The sequence below is a fragment of the Pseudophryne corroboree genome, chromosome 9 (genome assembly GCF_028390025.1).
Source record: "Pseudophryne corroboree isolate aPseCor3 chromosome 9, aPseCor3.hap2, whole genome shotgun sequence".
NCBI lineage: Eukaryota > Metazoa > Chordata > Amphibia > Anura > Myobatrachidae > Pseudophryne > Pseudophryne corroboree.
The window spans coordinates 290,683,465-290,704,546 of record NC_086452.1 but is presented as its reverse complement, the minus strand read 5'-3'; the positions used below and the strand labels follow the sequence as shown (position 1 = coordinate 290,704,546).

At 46.8% G+C, this 21,082-nt stretch overlaps 1 protein-coding gene across 4 annotated transcripts in view; it reads right to left on the bottom strand.

Annotated features, from left to right (window-relative positions):
* Positions 1-21,082, bottom strand: part of MRTFA (myocardin related transcription factor A) — a 424,554-nt gene that overhangs the window by 71,513 nt on the left and 331,959 nt on the right. For all 4 annotated transcript variants that reach the window (XM_063940356.1, XM_063940354.1, XM_063940357.1 and 1 more), the window contains 2 exons: positions 19,624-19,874; positions 17,825-17,996 (listed from right to left, as the gene is read on the bottom strand). In XM_063940356.1, coding sequence (XP_063796426.1) covers positions 17,825-17,996; positions 19,624-19,874 — 423 coding nt within the window. The remainder of the gene's footprint in view (positions 1-17,824; positions 17,997-19,623; positions 19,875-21,082) is intronic.

The following is a 21,082-nucleotide window of genomic DNA, read 5'->3' as shown; positions in this document are numbered from 1 at the left end:
GATGAGAGGGATATATGGGGGCATGAAGGTAAGCATCCTTTATGTCCAGTGACACCATAAAATCCCCCCCCCCTCCAGGCTGGCCATTACCGCTCGGAGCGATTCCATCTTGAATTTGAATCTTTTCAAGTACAGGTTTAGGGATTTTAGATTTAAAATGGGTCTGACCGAACCATCCGGCTTCGGGACCACAAAGAGGGTCGAATAGTACCCTTTTCCCTGTTGGTTCAGGGGAACCCTGATAATTACTTGCTGTTGACACAGCGTTTGAATTGCAGCTAACACTACATCCCGCTCTGGGGTAATAGTTGGTAAGGCCGACTTGAAAAATCGGCGTGGGGGCACCTCTTCAAATTCCAGTTTGTAGCCTTGGGAAACTATTTCCAACGCCCAAGGATTCACGTCTGACCTGACCCAGACCTGGCTGAAGAGTCGAAGGCGTGCCCCCACTGGTGCGGACTCCCGCAGGGGAGCCCCAGCGTCATGCAGTGGGTTTTGAAGAAGCCGGGGAGGACTTCTGTTCCTGGGCACCAGCCGAAGCAGGTGTTCTCTTTCCTCTACCCTTACCTCTGGCAAGGAAGGAGGATCCCCGACCTCTTCTGGACTTTTGCGACCGAAAGGACTGCATGTGATATTGTGGAGTTTTCTTTTGCTGTTGGGGAATAAAAGGTAAATTTACCCGCGGTAGCTGTGGAAACCAGGTCCGCGAGCCCATCCCCAAACAACACGTCACCCTTATAGGGTAAAACCTCCATATGCTTTTTCGAATCCACATCACCCGTCCATTGGCGGGTCCATAAGGATCGTCTCGCTGAAATAGCCATGGCATTGGCTCTGGAACCCAGCAACCCAATGTCCCTTTGAGCGTCTCTCATATACAAGACTGCGTCTTTAATATGGGCTAGAGTTAACAAAATAGCATCCCTATATAGGGTATCAAGGTCAGCCGACAGGGTATCTGTCCAAGCTGCAACTGCGCTACATACCCATGCCGACGCAATTGCTGGTCTGAGAAAAGCACCAGTATGTGAATAAATAGACTTTAATGTAGTCTCCTGCCTGCGGTCCGCAGGCTCCTTGAGGGCCGCTGTGTCTGGAGACGGCAGCGCCACTTTCTTGGACAGGCGTGTTAAAGCCTTGTCCACAGTGGGAGAGGATTCCCAACGTACCCTGTCCTGTGTAGGGAAAGGGTATGCCATATTAAATCTTTTGGGAATCTGCAGCCTCTTATCTGGAGTCTCCCAAGCTTTTTCAAATAACTCGTTAAGTTCATGAGATGGGGGAAAGTTTATTATCTGTTTCTTTCCCTTAAACATGTGTACCCTCGTGTCTGGAACAGAGGGTTCATCAGCAATATGCAACACATCTCTTATTGCAATAATCATACACTGAATACTCTGTCACCTTAGGGTGCAATCTAGCTTCATCATAGTCGACACTGGAATTAGAGTCCATGTCAGTATCTGTGTCCACAATTCGTGACAAGGGACACTTTTGTAGACCCCGACGGGCACTGTTAGTCGGTCCAATCCGAGGATTGACCCCCTGATGCCTCCCTGGATTCAGCTTTATCTAGCCTCTTAAGTAAAGATGCCACACTTGCATTCAACATATGCCACATATCCATCCATTCCTGAGTCGGCACTACGGACGGGGACACACCACTCATCTGCTCCACCTCCTCCTTGGAGAAGCCTTCCGCTTCAGACATGCCGACACGCACGTACAGACACCCCACACACACAGGGATATACCTATAAGGGGACAAATCCCCAACCAGGCCCTTAGGAGAGACAGAGAGAGAGTATGCCAGCACACACCCAGTGCCAAACTGACACTGGAAAATCCAGACAGCGCTTTTATATTATTATATAATGCCAATCTTCCCACTCCCTGCGCTCCAATGTGCCCCCCTCCTCTTTTTCAGCCCTCTGAAGTGTTCAGCAGGGGAGAGTCCGGGGAGCCAGCGTTCTCTGCAGCCTCTGTGGAGAAAATGGCGCTGGTTAGTGCTGAGGGATCAAGCTCCGCCCCCTCCAGCGGCGGGCTTCGGTCCCTCTTCAATTTTAATAAAATGGCGTGGGATCATCTATTTGCTGCCTCCGCAGCCTAATGTGACCTTTTTTGCCCAAAAACGAGGTTTATTGCTGCCCAGGGCGCCCCCCCTGCGCCCTGCACCCATCAGTGCTTTCTGTGTGTCTGTGTGTGGGAGCAATGGCGCGCAGCTTACCGCTGCGCGCTTTACCTCATGAAGATCTGAAGTCTTCTGCCGCCTTTGACGTCTTCTTGCTTCTCATACTCACCCGGCTTCTATCTTCCGGCTCTGTGAGGAGGACGGCGGCGCGGCTCCGGGACGAACCCCAGGGTGAGACCTGTGTTCCGACTCCCTCTGGAGCTAATGGTGTCCAGTAGCCTAAGAAGCAGAGCCTATCATTTAAGTAGGTCTGCTCCTCTCCCCTCAGTCCCACGATGCAGGGAGCCTGTTGCCAGCAGTGCTCCCTGAAAATAAAAAACCTAACAAAATTATTTTTTCCACAGAAAACTCAGGAGAGCTCTCTGCAGTGCACCCTTCTCCTCTGGGCACAGGATCTAACTGAGGTCTGGAGGAGGGGCATAGAGGGAAGAGCCAGTGCACACCCATACTAAAAGTTCTTTATAGGTGCCCATGTCTCCTGCGGAGCCCGTCTATACCCCATGGTCCTTACGGAGTCCCCAGCATCCTCTAGGACGTAAGAGAAATTATCATGAAGTCCTGTCCTCCATACTTATGGTTGACACAATTCTAGAGCACTTTAACAGTCCTTCTCCTTCTAAATGTGTTCCATTGCCTACCAGATTCCATTTGCATATAGACAAGAAAGGTGATAACTCTAAAACAGAAAACCCGAGCAAATAAACCATCAACAGAAACATAGGGGGCATTCCGACCCGTTCGCATGTGGGGTTCATTGCTGCGGTGCAAACGGGTCGGAACTGGGCATGCGCGGCACCTACAATGCGCATAAGCGTCGTTGCCCAGCAACAGCTGTCGCCAACGAAGCCGTCGCCGACTAGAAGAAAGTGATCGCTAGCGCGATCGCAAGAAGATTGACAGCAGAGAGGCAGTTTGGGGCGGATACTTACCGTTTTCCGGGTGTGGAGATCTGAACGCAGGCGTGTCCAGGCATTTGGAGGGTGGTTGTCTGACGTCAAATCCGGGACCTTCATCGCTGTATCCATCGCACAGGGTAAGTAACTGCAGGGCTAGTCTTGTTCTGCACAAAACTTTTTTAGCATAGCAGGGCTGCACAAAGGATCACAACCCTGCTACGCTAAAATACACTCCCCCATAGCCGGCGTCTAGTTGATTGCACAAGCAGCAAAAACTTGCTACGTGCGATCAACTCGGAATGACCCCCATAGTACACAAGGAGGTCATTCTAGGAGGGTAGACCAGTGTTGGCTTCTGAGAAAAGTATTTAAAAGTAAAGTATTTTTTTCCCCACTTCAGTCGACTGAGGGAAACACCTTACTTTGAGGGCATACCATAGCCTGCATATAGTAGAGTAGGAAAAGCACCTTTGAAGACCACGGTTTGAAGAATATGACTCCTTAGTCTTCAGATAGTTTGATACGTAAACTGATTAAACAAGCTGCAATGGTCATTCAGTCAACTTCCCTGACATTCTGACATCTAAACTACATTTTGTCAACAGTTTCACGTCACTCAGACATTGTAGGCATGGACTACACTACTGTAATATTTAAGAAAAGAGGGTAGAGGAGATTTTATTATACAAATAACCGTTAGGGCCTTTTTCTTACTGGAACCTAAAAGACCAAAGTATTTCATTTAAGTCCATGCAGACAACTATGCACCATGGCACAAACATCAATAGAACTCTCTCCAGCCCCATTTAGAAACATTTTTCTGCATTGCAAACAGTTTTAAAATAATGTCGAAACTTGTCTATAAACTAAACGGAAGGGGAGGAAAACCAAAGTACAACGAACATTTATTCAGTTTCACTATATTATAAGTTTTCTGCCGAAGGGGGGTATTCAATTACTGGCAAAAATGCAATTTCGCAGTGAAAAAAAGCAAATTTACCATGATTCGCTGTAATTTTGCAATACACCTATTCATTTGTCCGCAAAAAATGTTTTTTGCAGTAATTTTACCGCAAATTTTAACTTTGAGCAGGTGAAAAAATTGGGGGAAAATCCCTATTTTCAGTTAAAACGTTGGGATTTGGTTCTGAAACCCTGGGACAACCCCCTGAATGACTAATTAGGCACTTATAAGTTTTAATTATGTTAATTGGCCCATAATAACATGTCATTTTTGTGGCGAAAAAGTGCAAAATGATAGAAATTGGGGTACACGGTATGGAAAGGCATATTGGGGTGCTTTATGAGCGGGACAAGTGTTTTTAGATTTGCAGATGGGAATAATCGGTCTGTTTTCAATATTTTTTAAAGTCCCCTAAAAAAAATCAAATATATAATTATACCCACTTTTATGTACCCCACATTAAACTTTAGCACTTATTCTACCAGAAAAAAAACAGCTTTCTATAATTTTTTTACATTAAAAAACAAATAAATGAATATAAGTCATTTGACCCAATTTAAAGTACCAGAAATACTTTTATTATAACCAATAATAAGCTTTTTTAGGGGAGAATGGGCAGATTTACCCATTATTTAGTTTTGGCACCAAGTTTCGCAGACTTTTCACAACAAAAATGGCAATCCTCCTATATGTGCACAGATGGAGGACGTTGTTTGTACACTGAGCTTTAACTTTCACCATTGCTTCTGGTTCAAGAGTTTATTTACAGGAAAAAATCATATTTGAAAATGGTGAAGGAGATGCTGAAAACCACTTATATTCACAAAGAAGATTACTACGGAGACACTACAAAAATTGCATTCAGCTATTTGTCAAGAATAATGTACACATATTAATAAAAAAAAAAATAACTGTCCAATAAGGAGATTTATGGTAAGAACTTACCTTTGTTAAATCTTTTTCTGCGAGGTACACTGGGTACCACAGGGAATAACATCGGGGTGTAAATTGGATCTTGATCCAAGGCACCAACAGGCTAAAAACTTTGACTGTTCCCAAGTTGCACAGCGCCACCTCCTCTATAACCCCGCCTACGTGCACAGGAGCTCAGTTTTGTTAACCAGTCCAATGCAGTAACAGGTAAGAGACGACAACCGTTAGTAGCCACATATACCACATTCTCGCGACAGAAGGTACCAGCGGCTAATGCCATACAAACCCAAAGAAGCCAAGTGCGCTAGGGTGGGCGCCCTGTGGAACCCAGTGTACCTCGCAGAAAGAGATTTAACAAAGATAAGTTCTTACCATAAATCTCCTTTTCTGCAGCGGGGTACAGGTGGGGTTCCACAGGGATAACATCTGGGATGTTCTAAAGCAGTTCCTCATGGGAGGGGACGCACTGTGGCGGGCACAAGAACCCCGCGTCCAAAGGAGGCATCCTGGGAGGCGGATATATCGAAGGCATAGAACCTTATGAACGTGTTCACTGAGAACCACGTAGCCGCCTTGCAAAATTGTTCAAGGGTCGCACCACATCGGGCCGCCCAAGAAGGTGCAATAGACCGAGTAGAATGGGCTTTGATGGTAGCAGGAGCCGGAAGACCAGCATGTACATAAGCATGTGCTATCACCATTCTAATCCATCTGGCCAAGGACTGCTTATTAGCAGGCCAGCCACGTTTGTGAAAACCAAAAAGGATAAAGAGGGAATCAGATCTCTTAAGAGAAGCTGTTCTCTTCACATAAATACGGAGAGCCCGTACCACATCCAAAGACCGCTCTTTGGAGGATAAACTTGGAGAGTTAAATGCCGGAACCACAATTTCCTGGTTAAGGTGGAAAGACGACACTACCTTAGGCAAATAACCAGGACGAGTTCTAAGAAACGCCCAGTCACGGTTAAAAATCAGAAAGGGAGACCTACAGGACAAGGCACACAAGTCTGAAACCCATCTAGCAGAGGCAATAGCCAGCAAGAACAAGACCTTAAGAGTAAGCTACTTAAGGTCCACAGACTCAAGAGGTTCAAACGGAGACTCTTGTAAGGCGTCCAGAACAACCGACAAATCCCAAGGAGCCACAGGCGTGACATAGGGAGGTTAAATACGTAAAACACCCTGAGTGAATGCATGATCATCAGGCAGAGTCGCAATTTTTCTCTGAAACCATATCGACAAGGCAGAAAAATGAACCTTGGAGGGAGACCAAACGAAGGTCTAAATCCAGGCCCTGTTGCAGGAAAGCCAAAAGCTTGGCAGTCCTGAACTTGTATGCGTCATAATGGTTAGTCGCACACCAGGCGAAGCCCTATAATAAATCTAAGCAGATGCCGGTTTACGGGACTTCAACATAGTTTGAACAACCGCCTCAGAAAATCATTTGGCCCTCAGTACGGAAGCTTCAAGAGCCACACCGTCAAAGCCAGCCAGGCCAAATCCTGGTAGACACAAGGGCCCTGAACAAGGAGTGGGCGCTGTGGAAGTAGAAGAGGACGCTTTATCGAGAGACCATGCAGGTCTGAGAACCAATGCCATCTGGGCCACGCTGGAGCGATTAGAAGTATATTCCTCCTTCTTGCTTGATCTTCCTTATCACCCTGGGCAGAAGTGGAATTGCCAGTGCGTCCATGAACGCTGGTGGAGAATCCCTTGTACTTGCTCCGAAGACCGGAACCTTGTGATTGTGTCGAGGCGCCATCATGTCTACATCTGGTAGGCCACACTTGTCCACTCGGAGTTGAAAGACTTCTGGATAAAGGCTCCACTCTCCGGCGTGTACGTCCTGACGACTGAGGAAGTCCGCTTCCCAGTTGAGGACTCCCGAAATTAACACTTCCGGCATGGCTGGCAGATGGCGTTCCGCCCAATGAAGGATTTTTGACACTTCCATCATTGCCATGCAGTTTCGACTGCCGCTTTGATGATTTATGTATGCCACCGTTGTGTCGTTGTAGGACTGTACTTGAACAGGCTTGTTCTGTACTAGAGGCAGGGCTAGTGTCAATGCATTGAACACTGCCCGCAATTCCAGAATGTTTATCGGTAGGAGAGACTCCAACCCTGAAGAGAGTGTTGCTCCAACAACGCTCCCCAGCCCCGCAGACTGGCATCTGTCGTCAGTAGGACCCAGTTGTAGATCCAGAAGAGAGACGACCCCTGCTCAGTTGTTGGTCCTATAGCCACCAACTCAGTGACAAGCGGACCTCCAGAGTCAAGGAGATCATGTGAGTCCTGATCTGTTGAGGAAGGCTGTCCCACTTGGATAGTATTAACCACTGCAGAGGGCGAAAATGAAATTGAGCGTACTCCACCATGTCGAAAGCCGACACCATGAGGCCTAGTAATTGCATCGCCAAGTGTACCGACACACATGGGCAAGAGAGGAAGCATCTTATCTTGTCCTGAAGTTTCAGGACCTTCACCGGAGACAAACACAACCACTGATTGTGGGTGTCCAATAGCGCTCCCAGGTGCACCATGCTCTGAGCAGGGACCAGGGAAGATTTCTTCCACTTGATGAGCCACCCGTGGGCTTGCAGGAATTGGACTGTCAGTTCCAGATGATAGAGGAGAACCTCTAAAGAGTTCACCAGGATCAATAAGTTGTCCAGATACGGCAGGATCCTGATACCCTGACGGCGGAGCAGAGCCGTCATGACCTTAGTGAAAATTCTTGGAGCTGTGGTCAGACCGAAAGGTAAGGCCTGGAATTGAAAATGTAGGTTGGCAATAGAAAACCGCAGGTATTGCTGATGCGACACTGCAATAGGTATATGCAGGTAAGCATCCTGTATGTCCATGGATACCATATAGCCCTTGGGCTCTAAGGCCAGAACAATAGAGCGACGCGTTTCCATACGGTATTTGGAAACTTTAACAAATTTGTTCAAAGACTTGAGGTTGAGAATGGGCAGAGAGGACCCATTCGGTTTCGGGACTAGGAACAACATTTGAGTAGTCCCCCGTCGTCTCTGAGCCAGGGACACCGGCACGGTCACTCCTGTGTCTAGAAGGGATTGTACCACCAAATGGAGATTTTGCTTTCAACGGATCCGAAAGGATATTTGTCGAGCAAAACTGGCGAGGGGGGCGTTTCTTGAAAGACATGGAGTATCTGTGAGTGACGGCTTCCCTTAACCAGGCGTCCGAAGTGGTCTGTAACCACGCCTGACCAAACCGTAGAAGTCGGCCTCCCACCCTGGGATCCCCCAGAGGCAGCAGCAGGCTTGTCAGTTTTGGAAGCAGGCTGACGGGCCCGTTTGGGTTTGGGCTTATTGGTGTTGGAAGTGCGAACCTGTTTTGGGTACGCCTGACCTTTTGCTTTCCCTGAAGGACGAAAGGAGCGAACAGAAGTACTCTTAGCCTTCGGCACCGAAGGAGCAGTACTACGAAGACACGCTGTTTTAGCAGACGCTAAGTCAGCCATTATCTTGTTGAGGTCTTTTTCGAAAGAATGTCTACTTTGAAGGGGAGTACCTGCAGGGTTTTCTTAGAGTCCATGTCCACAGACCAGGACCGTAACCAGAGAATTCGGCGAGCCAAAATGGATGTAGAAGCCTTGGCTGCCAGAATACCGGCATCAGAAGCCGCCTCTTTAACGTAATGAGACGCTGTAACAATATACGACAGGAATTGTCTAGCATGATAAAAAGCGTTGGAAGGCAACTCCGCCTCCAGCTCCTGAGCCCACGCTTCCACAGCTTCTGCAGCCCATGTCGCTGAAATAGTGGGCTTATGCACCGCACCATTTAGGGTGTAGATTGCCTTCAAACAACCCTCCACACGCTTGTCCATCGCTCTCACAAGGACGTGACGGTAGTTACAGGCAGAGCTGAGGATACTACCAGCCGCGCCACTAGCGAATCCACTGGCGGGGGTGTTTCCCAATTTTTACTAAGCTCTGCAGCGAGGGTGAACTTCTTTCCTGGATTTTACCAGGACTCCTGACGTATGTCAACTAAATGTTCAGAGTGAGGTAAAACTTGTTTAACCACCTTCTGACGTTTACACCTGTCCGGTTTCTTAGGGGCAGCGTCAGGCTCCAGTTCATCATCAATCTGAAGAATGAGTCTGATAGCCTCTAACAAGTCAGGAACAGCCACCTGCGAAACAACTTCCCCATCAGAATCAGAATATGTGGGGTCCGTATAAACGCCATCCTCATCAGACGAGGTGTCTGGGACGTTGGTGGATTGTGAGGAAGTAATTGCCCGCTTAGAGGACCCCTTGGTCTTAGGCGGGTGAGGGTTAGACTTTTGAGCAGTCAGTGATTGGTTCAATTGCTTTAACTGATTGGACAGTTGATCTGCCCACGGCCGGTTAACCGCGGGGACCATAAGCGGTTGTACCGGCACAGGAGATCCATAGGGGGCGTTAGTCTAGTTACTAGCGTATTCAATAGCGTGGAGAAGGTAGCCCAAGGTGGGTCATTTTGCACCCCCGTTGCTACAGTCCCACTGGGGTGTTAGGAACCCCCAGAACCTGAACCCTCAGCTGCTATGTTATCCTCAAATGTGTCTGCAGCGTCAACAACACGCAATGTGGGATCAGCCCCAGCTCCAATTCCCTTTGTAGCTGACATAATCAAAAGCTCAATGCAAGTCAACACAGTACAATATCAGCAGCACAATACCTGACAAGAACCCCCTGTGCAGAGTATCAGCACAAACAGGGGATTCAAGATGTATATGGTGACTGAAAATCACAGAGAAAAATACACACTGAGTATAACCTGTGAACTGCCTATAATAGGATTTTAATACCTACCGGTAAATCCTTTTCTCTTAGTCCGTAGAGGATGCTGGGGATGCGTCAAGAACCATGGGGGTATAGATGGAATCTGCAGGAGACATGGGCACTTTAAGACTTTAAAAAGGGGTGTGAACTGCCCCCCCCCCCCCCCCCCCCTATGCCCCTCCTCCAGACTCCAGTTATAGGAGAACTGTACCCAGGGAGACGGACATTTAGAGCAAAAGGATTTATTTAATTTTTAAAACTAAGGTGAGATACATACCAGCTCACACCTCAAACACGCCGTACAACATGGCATTCAACAACAACGCATGCAACGGCATGACCAACATCAGCCACAGACTGACTTTACTTAACTAAACATGAGTATAACCAAAACCAAACTGCAGATACAGTACGCACTGGGACGGGCGCCCAGCATCCTCTACGGACTAACAGAAAAGTATTTACCGGTAGGTATTAAAATCCTATTTTCTCATACGTCCTAGAGGATGCTGGGGATGCTTCAAGAACCATGGGGTTTATACCAAAGCTCTAGAACGGGCGGGAGAGTGCGGATGACTCTGCAGCACCGATTGACCAAACAAGAGGTCCTCCTCAGCCAGGGTATCAAACTTGTAAAACCTCGCAAAGGTGTTTGAACCCGACCAAGTAGCAGCTCGGCAAAGCTGTAATGCCGAGACCCTTCGGGCAGCCGCCCAGGATGAGCCCACCTATCTGGTAAAATGGGCTTTCACCGATTTCGGTAACGGCAAACCTGCCGCAGAATGAGCCTGCTGAATCGTATTACAGATCCAGCGCGCAATAGTCCGCTTGGAAGCAGGAGCCCCAATCTTGTTGGGAGCCCACAGGACAAACAGAGCCTCTGTTTTCCTAATCTGCGCCGTTCTGGCGACATAGATCTTCAAAGCTCTGACCACATCGAGAGACTTAGACTCCGCCAAGGCGTCAGTAGCCACTGGCACCACAATAGGCTGGTTTACGTGAAATGATGAAACCACTTTTTGGCAGAAATTGCTGACGAGTTCTCAACTCCGCTCTATCAGCATGGAAGATTAAATAGGGGCTTTTGTGAGATGCCAAGGCCAACAACATGACTACTTTCCAAGTAAGGAATTTTAACTCAACCTTATGTAAAGGTTCAAACAAATGAGATTGCAGGAACTGCAATACCACATTAAGATCCCACGGTGCCACAGGAGGCACAAATGGAGGTTGGATGTGCAGCACACCTTTCACGAAGGTCTGAACTTCTGGAAGGGAGGCCAAGTCTTTCTGAAAGAAAATTGATAAGGCCGAAATTTGTACTTTAATAGAGCCTAACTTTAGGCCCGCATCCACACCTGCTTGCAAAATATGGAGCAAACGCCACAGCTGAAATTCTTCCGTAGGAGCCTTCTTGGATTCACACCAAGACACACATTTTCTCCAAATACGGTGGTAATGCTTTGCCGTTACTTCCTTTCTAGCCTGAAAAAGAGTGGGAATGACTTCACTGGGAATACCCTTTCTGGCTAGGATTTGGCGTTCAACCGCCATGCCGTCAAACGCATCCGCAGTAAGTCCTGATACACGCACGGACCTTGCTGTAACAGGTCCTCCCGTAGAGGAAGCGGCCAGGGATCTTCTATGAGCAACTCCTGAAGGTCTGGATACCAGGACCTCTTTGGCCAGTCTGGAACAATGAGTATCGCCTGAACCCTTGTTCTTCTTATAATCTTTATCACCTTTGGAATGAGTGGAAGTGGAGGGAACACATAGACCGACAGAAACACCCACGGTGTCACTAGGGCGTCCACCGCTATTGCTTGAGAGTCCCTTGACCTGGAACAATATCTCTGAAGTTTCTTGTTGAGGCGGGACGCCATCATGTCTATTTGAGGAATTCCCCAACGACTTGTAACTTCTGCAAAGACCTCTTGATGAAGACCCCACTCTCCTAGATGGAGATCGTGTCTGTTGAGGAAGTCTGCTTCCCAGTTGTCCACTCCTGGAATGAAAACTGCTGACAGAGTGCTTGCATGTCTTTCCGCCCAGCGAAGAGCTTTCGTGGCCTCAGCCATCGCCGCTCTGCTCTTTGTTTCGCCCTGGCGGTTTATGTAAGCCACTGCTGTTATGTTGTCTGACTTAATCAAGACGGGCAGACCGCAAAGAAGATGTTCCGCTTGCAGAATGCCGTTGTAAATGGCCCTTAATTCCAGAATGTTTATGTGCAGACAAGCTTCCTGGCTTGACCATTTTCCCTGAAAGTTTCTCCCCTGTGTGACTGCTCCCCAGCCTCGGAGACTTGCATCTGTGGTCACCAGGATCCAATCCTGAATCCCGAACCTGCGTCCCTCCAGAAGGTGAGAACTGTGCAGCCACCACAGAAGGGAGATTCTGGTCCTGGAAGATAGGATTATTTTCCGGTGCATGTCCAAGTGAGACCCGGACCACTTGTCCAACAGGTCTCACTGAAACACCCTGGCATGGAACCTGCCATACGGAATGGCCTCGTAGGCCGCCACCATCTTCCCCAGCAACCGAGTGCATTGAAGAACTGACACATTTGCCGGTTTAAGAATCTGTTTTACCATGTTCTGTATTTCCAGAGCCTTTTCCACTGGAAGAAAAATTCTCTGTAATTCTGTATCCAGAATCATACCCAGGGAACGACAGCCGTGTCATCGGAACCAACTGTGATTTTGGCAAGTTTAGGAGCCAACCATGTTGTTGCAGAATCGTCAGTGAGAGCGCAACATTTTTCAGCAATTGCTCCTTGGATCTCGCCTTTATGAGGAGATCGTCCAAGTACGGGATAATTGTAATTCCCTGCTTGCGCAGGAGAACCATCATTTCCACCATAACCTTGGTGAAAATCCTTGGTGCTGTGGATAGACCAAACGGCAACGTCTGAAATTGGTAATGACAATCCTTAACAGCAAACCTCAGGTATGCCTGATGTGGAGGATATATGGGAACGTGTAAGTAAGCATCCTTTATGTCGACCGACACCATAAAATCCCCCTCCTCCAGACTGGAGATCACTACTCGGAGAGATTCCATCTTGAATTTTAATTTTTTCAGAAAGAAATGGAGGGATTTTAGGTTCAAAATCGGTCTGACTGAGCCATCCGGCTTCGGGACCACGAACAGGCTCGAATAAAAGCCTTCCCCCTGTTGTGACGGGGGTACCGTGACAATGACTTGATTTTGACACAGCTTTAGTATTGCCGCGCATACTACCTCCCTTTCTAGATGAGAAGCTGGCAAGGCCGATTTGAAAAATCGGTGAGGGGGCACGTCTCGAAACTCTAATTTGTACCCTTGGGTTACTATTTCTAATATTCAAGGATCCAGGTCCGAGTGTACCCAGACCTGACTGAAGAGTTTGAGACGTGCCCCACCCGTGCGGACTCCCGCAGAGGAGCCTCAGCGTCATGCGGTGGATTTGGTAGAAGCCTTCTGGCTCTTGGGAACTTGCCACAGCCTGTGACCTCTTTCCCCTTCCTCTTGCAGCAAGGAAGAAAGACCCTCGTCCTTTTTTGAATTTATTGGGCCGAAAGGACTGCATCTGATAGTGGGGCGTTTTCTTCTGTTGTGCAGGAACATAAGGTAAAAATGGCGACTTACCCGCGGTAGCCGTAGATACCAGGTCAGTGAGGCCGTCACCAAACAAGACACTTGCATTAAATGGTAAAGACTCCATCGCCTTCTTAGAGTCAGCATCAGCATTCCATTGATGAATCCACAATGCTCTCCTAGCTGAGACTGCCATGGCATTAGCCCTTGATCCCAAAAGGCCAATATCCCTTACAGCTTCTTTTAAATATGCTGCAGCTTCCCTGATATGACCCAGAGTCAAAATCACGCTATCCCTGTCTAGGGTGTCTACCTCAGATGACAAGTTATCTGCCCACTTTTCAATAGCGCTACTTACCCATGCCGAAGCAACGGCAGGCCTGAGTAGCGAACCCGTAGTGACATAAATGGATTTTAGTGTATTTTCCTGCTTACGATCCGCAGGATCCTTTAGGGCTGCCGTGTCAGGAGACGGAAGCGCCACCTTTTTGGATAGACGCAATAGAGCTTTATCCACCGTGGGGGTTGACTCTCACTTTTCCCTGTCCCCAAAAGGAAACGGATATGCCACTGGAATTCTTTTGGGAACCTGTACCTTATTGTCAGGATTTTCCCAAGCCTTTTCAAAAAGAGCGTTCAGTTCATGAGAGGGAAGAAACGTTACCTCAGGTTTCTTTCCTTTATACATACAGACCCTAGTATCAGGAACAGCAGGGTCCTCTGTTATATGCAACACTTCTTTTATTGCCACAATCATGTACTGAATGCTCTTAGCCAGTTTAGGATTCAATCTGGCATCATAATAGTCGACACTGGAATCAGAGTCCGTGCCGGTATCCGTATCTGTTATCTGGGTAAATGCACGTTTCTGTGACCCCGAAGGGGTCTGAGCTTGTGACAATGCATCTACCATGGATTTCCTCCATGTCTGGTTTTTAGACTCAGATTTATCTAATCTTTGTCAACCGAGCCACATTTGCATTCAAAACACTCAACATATTTACCCAATCAGCCGTCGGCGGAGCCGACACGGTCACTCCCACAGCCTTTTCTGTCCCCACTCCAGCCCCCTCTTGGGAAGAGCACTCAGCCTTAGACATGTCGACACACACGTACCGACACTCACAACCACACTGGGGCTATAGGAGACAGACCCACAACAAAGCCTGTTAGAGAAACACAGAGGGATTTCTGCCAGCTCACAACCCAGCGCCTATCCCGGTTCTGAAGTGAGTAAATTACTGCCCAGAGCTGTTAGCGCTTTTACTTTCAAATAATTAGCACCAAATCTCTTGTGCCCCCCCCCCATTTTGCACCCTGTTACTTGTACAGCAGTGTGGGAGGCCAGGCTCAGCGTCTCTGCAGCTCTTGTGAAGAGAAAATGGTGCTGGTCAGAGCTGTGAGGGCTAAGCCACGCCCCCTTAATGGGGCGCTTCAGTCCCGCTTAATTTTACATCTTTATACTGGCGGGGGTCTGTAATTAGTGCCCAGGCACTATATATACTTTCTGCCAGTCGCTAAATTGAGAATTTATGCTGCCCAGGGCGCCCTGCACACTGCAGTGCAGTACTGATGTGGGAGCCTGGCGCGCAGTGCGGTACCTCAAAAAGCCGTCTTCTGCCGTCACTGAAGTCTTCTGATCTTCTGTTACTCACCCGGCTTCTATCTTCCAGCTCTGCAAGAGGGGTGACGGCGCGGCTCCGGGAACGAGCAGCTAGGCATACCAAGTGATCGGACCCTCTGGAGCTAATGGTGTCCAATAGCCTAAGAAGCAGAGCCTTTGAACTCACAGAAGTAGGTCTACTTCTCTCCCCTCAGTCCCACGATGCAGGGAGCCTGTTGCCAGCAGGTCTCCCTGAAAATAATAAACCTAACAAAGTTTTTTTCTGAGAAACTCTGGAGAGCTCCTCAGTGTGCATCTAACACCGTCAGTGTCTCTGCTGCAGCCCTTGAAGTCTACAGTATTCTTTACCAGCTTCTCCCAGGGCTGCTGGAGCAGCCCCCCTGTTATGTGCCTGCTTACTGCATGGCACCAACTACAAAACTGAGCTCCTGTGCACGGAGGCGGGGTGATATAGGAGGCGGCGCTATGCATCTTGGGAAGAAGGTCAAAGCTTTGAGCCTGTTGGTGCCTCGGCTCAAGATCCTACTCTACACCCCAAAGTCATTTCTTGTGGAGCCCAGTGTACCCCGCAGCAGAAAGAGTAATAAAAAAGGGGGTCCAAATCTAAACAAGGGCTGATGGGTGGGGATGTAGTTATGTGACTGGCAGTCAGGAGACCGCTGGTCACAACACCTCCCCCTACATCCCACCCCCAGGAATCCCGACAGTCCGCATGCCGACTAGCAGGGACTATTCCCACTCGTGGGTGTCCACGACACCTATAGAGTGGGAACAGAACGTCGCCACCGAGCCCGCAAGGGGCTTGTTGCACTTGTCCCCCCTGACAGCATTCTGTTGCCGGGATTCCGGCGGAGGTATGTTGACTGCACGCATACCCAACAAGATGGCTGCATAGAGGAGGAAAAGCCAGATACACTTCAAATAAAAAGATGATCAGGGTGACATGTTGAGTTGAAGAAAGTGCTGGGACATCCAAGAAGAGATAGCAGAGAGACCGTTGGAGATACAAGTGAGGAGAGCAGGGGAGGAGAGGTAGATTTGAGCATCATCAGCATAGAGATGATATTGGAAGTTAAAAGAGCTAATGAGTTCACCTAAAGAGGACATATAGAGGAGAAAAGGAGAGGACCACGAACAGAACCCTGGGGGATGCCTACAGTCAGTAGAATCGGGGGTGGGGGGTAGAATCATGAGAGGAGACAATACGCTCAAGGAGTTTGGAGGCAAAAGGGAGGTGAAAGATGGGTCAGTAGTTGGAGAGGGTGTTTGGATCAAGGGCAGCTTTTTTTTAAGAATAGGGGAGACAAGTGCATGCTTGAAGGCAGAGGGGACAGTGCCTGATGAGAGGGAGAGATTAAGAAGGTGGGTAAGATGGGAACAAGTAGAAGAAGCGAGGTAACGGAGGAATCGGGAAGGGATAGGGTCAAGTGGAGAGGTGGTGGGGAATGGATTAGGGCCATGACTTCCTCAACAGATACTGTACATGGAAGAAAGATGTCAGAGTTAGAGAGAGGGATGGGGAGGGGTGGTAAGGAATAGGAAGGAGGTGGCTGGTTACTTATGGTAAGGTGGGTTGTGATGCCCTGACTTATGTAGTCAATCTTGGATGTGAAATAAGTGGCTAAGTTAAGAGCAGACTGTGAGGGGGGGAGATGAGGTGGGGGAGGGCAGATGAGGGAGTTGACAGTGCCAAAGAGGTGCTGGGGGTTGCAAGACTGGGAGGAAATGAGATTCTTGAAGTATGACTGTTTAGCGAGGGAAAAGGCAGCACTGGAGGACGAGAGCATAAGTTTGAAATGGAGGAAGTCTGCCTTAGAGCGTGATTTCCTCCAGTGTCACTCGGCAGTACATGAGCATTTAAAAAAAAAAATCTGGTGCATTTGGTGCGCCAGAGTTGAGGTTTTAATCTGCAAAAGTGAATAGTGGTCGGTGCAGTGACAGAGTCAAAAGCAGAAGGGATGAATTGTATAAGGAAGTGGCTTGTTCAGGGCATGAGAGAGAGAAAAGGAGAGAGTAGTGAGTCGAACAGGGAGGATAGGGATGGGGTGTCAATAGTCTCAGTGTTACACTCAGTGATGGTAGCCTTAGGAGGTAGAGAGGAGAAAGTTGAGAGAGATAAGTTATGGAGAGCAGTTGGTGGTCAGAGAGGGGAAATGGGGAGTTGGAGAAATTGGGAATATCACAACAGTCAGTGAAAACCAGATCCAGTAAGCTCCCATTCACATGGGAGGGTGAGGAGGTTCACTAGGAGAAACCAAGTGAAGAGGTGAGGTTAAGGAGTTTAGAGGCAGGGGATTTTGTGGGGAAATTGATGGGGATGTTGAAGTCACCTAGGATAATGGAAAGAATGTCACAAAAGAGGAGGTGAGGAAGCCAGGAATCAAAGTTGGAATTTGGAGGAAATGCCAGGTAAATGACAGCAACTCTAAGATTAATAGGTAGAGGCGTATAGCATGGACCTCAAATGTATAGCATGCAAGGGATGGTTCTGGAGGTATGATTTGGTAAGTGTAGCTAGAGGGTCAAAGGGATGGGGGGGGGGGGGGGATGGTATGTGGAAATGTGAGTCCTCCAGATGGGTTGGGACCAATTTGTTACAGACAGATCTGGCATTTCAGAGGGCACAGTAAAGAGGGAGAGAGTCTGTGGGGTGATGTGAATGAGATTGTAAGGGATGAAGAAGAAATTGTATTGTGTGCATTAATAGATCTACAAACATGGTGAATATCAGGAAACAAGAAAAATTTCTGTAAAAAAATAAAATGGTTCGATTAAAATTGTTGTCCTCCCACCCCAAAGTTTGCTTGAACCATGAATAATGTGCAACTGTTACAGTACCTTTAAGTCATCCAAATTGTATGGAAGTGGACCCATTTTTGTTGGAACAGCTGCCATATTGCTGTTTTGCCTGAATACATTAGGGGCAGCATGGGTAGAGACACTGATTGTAGGCAAGGTGCGCACTGTGGTGATGTTAGTTATGGCAGTGGTCTGCTGGTCTTGCAGTGGCCTATAACAGCAAACAGTAACAATCAAATTAGTTAAGAACAGTAACCCGAAATTCCACCCCATCCACCTATTATTTAGACTACATGTCGGCTATTGTTCTTCGTAATCCACAATTCAGTATGTGATTGCTGTAGTCCTTAATAGCGGGAGTCAGATAATATCTTTCAACATTATATTTTACACCTCATTACTAATAAGAGCTGTGTATCGAATTGCAGATTAACTCCTTCACCACTGACCCAATAGTGCCAACATCACTATCAGTACTTTTTTTGTATAGGTTTTTATCTTTTATATCAGCAATACTCTGCTTATTTCTACTAAAATAAAAAAATTCAGAAAATCCCCAACATTAGTTACATTTTTATTTGTTTTTTACATTTAAATCTAAGTTGTTTTGACAATAACCAGAAAAAAGTGGGATTCTACAAATAGGTTTTCACCCTACATTTACTGAAGCCAAGATAAGGAGGTCTGAGCACTAGAACTTAATGCTTTATGTCCGGCATGTTAAAACTGCGGCCCTCCAGCTGTTGTGAAACTACATATCCCAGTATGCCCTGACAGTTTTGCTGACAGAGAATGCTAAAGCTGTGTCAGGGCATGCTGGGATGTGTAGTTTCTCAACAGCTGGAGGGCCACAGTTTGGACATTACTGCTTTATGTAGTCTAGTGTGTTACTGCCTGGCGATTACCAGACAATAACTAGTAAGAAGGCACAGCATTGGAAAGCGGGGAGTTCCCATTTTCAGATGACTGTTCCCTCTACTGTGCAGGTGCCAGGATAGTGGAGGTTGGAGACTTTGACCCTTTCCCATACCCCAGCTACACTAGAAATTTTTGTCTTCGAAAAGGTCTGTGGTTGTCAGACAAACACTATGGGGGACATTTTCTAAGCAGTGATTAGAGTGGTGAAGTGAGCCAGTGGAGAAGTTGCCCATGGCAACCAATCAGCACTGAAGTAACATCTATAATTTGCATACTATAAAATGATACAGAGCTGCTGGTTGATGGGGCAACTTCTCCACTGGCTCACTTCTCTGCTCTTATCAGTGCTTAGTAAATGTCACCCTAAGAAGTCACGTCATTCGAAAGAGAGGATATTCCCTCTTTCAAATGAGAATACCCATGAGTTCTTAGAAGCCAGGATGAAGGATAACCTGAACTTCATGAAGATTTCTTTTATGTAGTTTTTTTTTAATATTGTTAGCTCTAAAGTCTCTAAATTGTTTTCTGCAGCGCAGAGGGCTAATCCCTGCCTGCTTAGTGACCTCATTAGATATCAACCTGATTACGTTATTCTGTTACCTTGTTCCTCAGTCCCCATCAGCAGTAATTGCCAGTGTAGTACCTGGTTAGTATTATTTTCCCTGATTTACACTCCTGCAGTGTTTGAACCTTTGAGGTATATACTGAGCACAAGTCCCACTCAGCCTTAAAAGTGCAGTTAAGAGGCACCATTGAAGAGATTTCTTTTTACTTTAAGTACTATGCATAACATTAGCAGAGACTTATTATTTAAACAAAAAAATCTAATTTCAAAATTTAGGAAAGTGGAATACAGCTGAAATACTGCAAATGTGGAAATCTGACTTAATATATGCTCCCTTTCACACAACCAAACTTACTTTGGAGGGGCTGGGAGGATTGTCTGGTAGTTGTAATGCTGATGCTGCTGTTGATTTAGGATTTGAAGCTGAAGAAAAAGCTGCTGCTGTTGCAGTATTTTCGCATAAGAGGAGTCCATTGCTGGTGTACCTTTCTGTTTTTGATCAGGAGGGATATACTGGTGATACTTGAGCTTCTTAACCCTGGGTTTGGGTTCCTTTGTTTTTTTAGAGCGCTGTGACTTATCATGAAATGGTTTTGATTGATTGTTCTAGAAAAAAAAAAAAAAAAAAAACATACAGATTAATGACAAAAGTAGACCTATATAAAATGCTTCTAATGCTGAAACTTACAAAATTCAGAAAATAAATTGCTTGGTATCATCATCAGATGATCACCAATTGCGTAAAACTACAGCCACTGTATGGAGCACTACTAAACAATTTAGAGGTTTATGTAAATATGGGCAGAATTTATGTCAAAAGCCTACAGCAGTTGTAAGAAGCATCATAAAAGTACTCTAGCAATTCCATGTTTTCTGAAAATGCATCTAGCTCTGCAATAGTAGCATATGCGCCAGGTTTATGCACGTGATGGTGCATTAACCATGAAAAACAATTAAATACAGACACAAATACACAATGCAAGTGCAAATGAAATTATCTCAAATAAAAGCATCCATTGTGTTCATCTTTAATAATCAAAAAGGACTATTATTTACTACTGTGGTATATCAATTAAGCAATGTGAATAATTTAATGTGACTTCATGTACACAGCCACTCTACATTTTACATATCAAATGTAATCACAATGGGGTATATTTACTGAAGATTGATCTTCATCCATTTCAAATGGGTGAAGATCGATGTTGAGTTTCAAGGCTAAAACACACATTTACTAACATTTAAAAGTGAATAAAAAAAAAGTAATCTGTTAGTGAATGTGTTTTAGCTGCTAAAACACAACATTGATTTAGACTTAATTCAATCAATTAGAAAAAAAAAATTTAAATCGACCTTTAGTAAATATACCCCAATAAGTCAACCAGAAACAGATGTTCATCATCAAAGGGTATGCAGTCAGCATACCGATAGTCGGGATCCCGGCAGTAACAATACCATCGCCGGGATCCCAACAGGGCCACCATACAGGAATTCCGGCGAGGTAGGCGATTCCCCCTCTATGGGTGTCCACAACACCCACAGAGGTAGAATCTGTGGCGAGCGTAGCTCACCAAGTGCCCGCAGCATGGCAAGCGCAGCGAGCCCTCAAGGGTCTTCTTTGTGCTCGCCCCCTTGACGGCATTCCACCGATTATGACGACGATGTCGGGATCCTGACATTCGGCATCCTGGGCGGCGGAATCTCATACCGATCCCCATCAAAGCACCATGTGGGACTGGTGGAGTGTTGGAAGGGGAGGTGGTCTTATATAATTCCTTCGCATCAAAGTAGGTGAGAGACAACTTGGATTCCAG